The 4666-nt window shown below is 36.2% G+C and overlaps 2 protein-coding genes across 2 annotated transcripts; both read right to left on the bottom strand.

The window, feature by feature from the left end:
• Window positions 1–266: 266 nt before the first annotated feature.
• Window positions 267–2279, bottom strand: LOC110103618 (putative disease resistance protein RGA4). Its single transcript, XM_020832408.1, has one exon. It carries the CDS (start codon window positions 2277–2279, stop codon window positions 267–269), a length of 2013 nt encoding a protein of 670 aa, XP_020688067.1.
• Window positions 2177–3826, bottom strand: LOC110103617 (disease resistance protein RGA2-like). Its single transcript, XM_020832407.2, has 2 exons — window positions 3477–3826; window positions 2177–3383 (listed from the first exon to the last, which is right to left on the bottom strand). The coding sequence occupies exons 1-2, from the start codon at window positions 3780–3782 to the stop codon at window positions 2403–2405; spliced, it is 1287 nt and encodes a 428-aa protein (XP_020688066.1). The 5' UTR covers window positions 3783–3826; the 3' UTR covers window positions 2177–2402.
• Between the last annotated feature and the right edge of the window lie 840 nt (window positions 3827–4666).

Here is a 4666-nt window from a genome sequence, read left to right as displayed (position 1 = left end):
GAAATCAATAAGAAATTAAAAAAAAAACAACAACTTAGATTCCAATTGTAAATGATCAAAATCAGGAATCTAGCTTAAAGAAAAATATATTTACATATATAAAAGGACCACCAAGTGATACATAAATATAATTGAGTACATCCATCAAGGCGATACAAACAGCTGGTTCATGCTAAAATATTATGCATTCTTCACATTTCATCTATATATATAACAAATAAGATAATAAGAAAGAAGTTTGCTAATTTTGTATTTTGAAAATTTCATTAACGTATATGGATATTCGGAATGTGAGCAATCTTGTGCCGATCGGAGCCTCCATCCTTTCCATAGGGCTCCTTCAACTCTGGATGACATCCCGAAATTGATAGATGTTGTAAATTGGGAGGAAGGTTCGGTAATTCCCGAAGCATAGGAACGCGCCCAATAGATAGTTTCTGAAGTGAAGATAAGCTTTCAAAGGAGGATGGGAGAGACTCTAAGGATTTGAGATTAAAAAATCGCAGCTCAGAAAGAGAAGACCTGCCATTGAGAAACCACTGCTCCGCCTCATTTGGAAATGAAACCAGCTCATCATTATTCCAAATATTCAGCTCTTTTAAGGAGGCGATACTTCTCAATGGCTCCATTAGCAACACCGATGGATCACTTGTAAGGAGATCGCTGAGCATGAGATGACAATTATTAGTGGTCTCCACTTGTGGATATCTTCCGATAGAGATCAGATTGGGGCAATTTATAATTTTCAAGTATCTTAGTGCTGCAAGTCTTGCTATTTCATCAGCCAGAGGAAGCGATGTAATGTTTGGACAGTGCAGGACTCCTAATGATTCAAGGGGAATAGGATTTGAATTGCTACAAAAATTGAAAGTCGTCCACCCAATTTCATGTATCTCCAACCTCTTGAGCTTAGAAGGCAAAGAGGGCAACTCTTTCAACTTCGGGCAGTCACGTAGAAACAGTTGAATTAAGCATGGAAACAAACATCCATCTTCAGCAGCTACTCCTGCCTCAAACCAATCCTCTAATGCTTTTAATCCCCAAATATCTAACTTCTCTAGCAATGGAAAGGAACGGTATTTATCATTCCCATTAAATTTACTTTCGAGCCATTTTACTTTCGGCATGTTACAAAGTAACAGTGACTTGAGGAAGGGAAGTTGCCCAAAAGGTGGAAGAGTTTCACACTCCAAGCAATCCATCAAATCGATTTTCTCCATTTTCTTTAAATTGGACAGCATATTAACATTGTTCATCCATATTGCAGACCTTGCACCCATGTATCTCTCTATCCTCAGATTCCTTAAACATTTTGGTGGATGAAGGTTGTCGAGCACGTTCTCATCTAAATCGATGTTCCTCGAATCAGTGTTACTCCAACATAAGGTTAAATCTATGAGCCTCCTCTTGGCATATAATTTGGCACTACAAACCTCCTCGGCATCTTTAACATTTTCAAGGCAGTTGATTCCTAATTTGCAAAGATCATTCATATTCTCCAGCTCCCCAATTCTATAACCACTCACATTTCTAAGATCAAACATACTCAGTTGTTGAAGAGACTTTAGCTTCCCAACCCCACATATCGATGAATTATAATTCATGGGAAATTTCACGCAACGCAAGTTAGAAAGGTTATTGATGTCATTTGGTAAAAAATCAACTATAATTTGGCTTAGCATGGTTGGGGGATCATAGTTTATGTATTGCAAGTGATAAAGATTACTTAGAGATCTTGGCAGCTTAATCAAATCCTGAAGAGTAATCTTTAAGCATCGAAGATGTAACAAATTTCCAATCTCCTCAGATATCATTTTCAAGCATGGAGCAGATTCGTATAATAAGCGCATGTTTTCCCAGCTTGGAGCAGATAAGTATAATAAGCGTAGACTTCTCGTTGCTTTGAATACTTCAATAAGTGCATTGCAAAGATCCTGATTAGAAGTTTTATAGAACAAGATAAGAGAATGCAAATACTTAAATTGCCCAATAATTTTTATGATGTCTGGATTTGTAATTTGAACAGATAAGTGTCGAATAGTCTCAGAAATTTTGAGAGATGACACTACATCATCCACAAGTGTACCGCATTCCTGTGCAAAAAATTTAGATGCTGACTCATGTATTAAATCATGCATCTTATAGTAATATCCGACCTTGTAGCCATATGCAACCTTGTCAAATAAAGCTTTTTTGACTAAAACATCAAAATACCTTCCTCCGATATCCTCCATAGTCATTGCTTGAGACGGCTGAATGAAACCCAATGCAATCCACATTCGGACTAAATCGTCTTTATCAAACTAATGATCTTCTGGGAACATACAACAAACTGCAAAACAATTTTGTAGATGATTTGACAAAACTATATAGCTCAGTCTTAAGATGGAATTGATAGAATTCTAATCCAATAAATTGCTTTCTAGAACTGTCCTCCAATGCCTTTCATCCAAGTCGTCATTCAGAATACCACCAATGACTTTAGCTGCCAATGGAGATCCTAAAAGCTTTTTAACTATATCTTGAGTAATGACTCCTAAATTTTCATAATCATTAGGGTTCTCTACACCAGCAAATGCATGAGAGTTGAGGAGCTGCAAACACTCATCTTCCTCTAGGCCGTCTAATTTAACTATTTCCTTCTTTTTTTTAATTACCTTTGCAAAAATCAGTGCAATTGAGTCCGTCCGACTTGATACCAGAATCTTACTACCAAAACCTCCAGAAACTAGAGGGGCGAGCACATTCTCCCATTTGCTTTTATCCCATTCCTCCTCTTCCCAAACGTCATCAAGGACCAGTAAGAATCTTTTGGACATCACCACCTTCTTAAGTTTTCCTTGAAGTGCATCAAGTGAATCCAAATCAGGCTTCTTCTTTTTAAGAGATTCCAACATATCTGCAATGACTCTTTTCACATCGAAAGTGTTGGAAACACAAACCCACATTTTACATTCAAATTCCTTCGTCATTTCATCTTCATAGATATGTTGCAAAAGAGTTGTCTTCCCCATACCACCATGGCCCACTATAGATAGAAGAGAAATGTTTCTGTAAAAATCAGTTCCCCGATGCTCATTTGATGGCTTCTTCAACCACTGCAGAACAGACTCCTTATCCTTGCCCCGCCCGATTAGATCATTTTTAGGCAAAGATCCTGTTTCACGCGTTTTGTAGAAATCAACCTCCTGCTCCTTGTGTTCCTGCTTCGCGCTGTCTAAAAGATGAAGGAAAGTAGTAACATCAGCCGAAACTTTATCAAGTTTCTGCACAGCCTCCTCCAGTCGCTTCAAGTTCAAGTTGGGATCCCTTTGGAGACCACGTTCGCCAATTCTGAGAATTTTACGAGCACTTTCAAATAGGAAGCTTGTGACCTTTCGTTTCTGGTCAAATTAATTAGAAATAGATTATCAAATAAATAAATAAATATATTCGCAAGCAGAATCAAATAGGAAGCTCGTGGTGGCGGAACGCACCTTTGTTTCTTCCGTGTTTTTGGTGAGCTGTTCTTTATGCTTCATGTACTCAAACTCATCGAGCACATCATCGGCCTCATCAATAGCATTTCGCAGCTGCCAGATCCATTTGTTGAGAGCCGGGTTCTGATCGCTGATTTGTGCTTTGTTAGCGGCAAAGACGACAGCTTGGATCTTGGGGTGGTTCTCTCGCAGGCTTTCCAGCTCCTTCTTCATGCCTGTCTGCCATCCGACTTGCTCTTCCAGGTAATCAGAGCAAGTGTCGACGATCTTTTCCATGATTGGACCAACAAACCATTCCGCCATGGCACCAATGATCGAGGTAGAGAGAGCAGAACAACTGAACAGTAGGAGAAGTAAGAGGTAAAGATTACGAAGTCTCAAGGAAGTAATGGAAAATTTCTATGTCGTTGACCTTTGCTCAAAATTATGAATTAATTAGCTTAACATCTTAATCGATATATTAATAAATAAATGAGGTGATAGAAAATTTCTAACAAGGGAAGTTCATAAAATTGGTATATGAATTAAATCGGTTGGATGCAAGTTAAATAAATTCTCCACTTTGCTTAAAATTATGAATTAATTAGCTTATGACGTTAACAAATCAATAAATAAATAAGAGAGGCGGTAGAACAGTTCAAACAAGGGGAGTTTTTAAATTTCTATGTAAATTACTTGATTGGACGTTTTTAACATATATATGAATAGTTTGATCAAAATATCATTTTTTATTATTATATATTTTAAATATATTAAAAATGATGGATTACAGTATGTGTTGACCCAGGATGATAATGACTATATAGTACTTTTTTTAATCTTCATTTGAAACAATTTTTTGCCACTATTTCTTCCTTGTTTTTTAAATTTTATTTTAACAATCTACTCAAGCTCGGCTCATTAACTCGAGTCCAAATATAATGCTCAAACTAGGCTCATATAGATGTAAGATTTTAATAAATTTTTATTGCAATCTATAAATAATAATTTCCAATTAAATTGTAATGAAGTTTTGTTTCAACATAACATATATTAAAAGTAAGTTTTCAATTTTTACTTTATAACATGTAGAAATTCTTTTTTCGGTTTATATTCAACCATTTCAATTAAATTATAATGAAGTGTTTTCAAATTTTGGTAGCATATATTTTGACTTAGAGAGCATTTGAAATGGCTGCAACTTTTTA

This window comes from Dendrobium catenatum, unplaced genomic scaffold (assembly GCF_001605985.2).
Source record: "Dendrobium catenatum unplaced genomic scaffold, ASM160598v2 original_scaffold_180091, whole genome shotgun sequence".
Lineage (NCBI taxonomy): Eukaryota > Viridiplantae > Streptophyta > Magnoliopsida > Asparagales > Orchidaceae > Dendrobium > Dendrobium catenatum.
This window is presented reverse-complemented; position numbering and strand designations above follow the sequence as displayed.

Bases quoted from the DNA above. Each gene is read 5' to 3' on its own strand.
- LOC110103618 (XM_020832408.1), bottom strand. From the start codon at position 2,279: ATGTGGATTGCATTGGGTTTCATTCAGCCGTCTCAAGCAATGACTATG.
- LOC110103617 (XM_020832407.2), bottom strand. From the start codon at position 3,782: ATGGCGGAATGGTTTGTTGGTCCAATCATGGAAAAGATCGTCGACACT. The intron at 3,384-3,476 runs GTGCGTTCCGCC...TAATTTGACCAG, and splicing joins AAAACACGGAAGAAACAAAG to AAACGAAAGGTCACAAGCTT.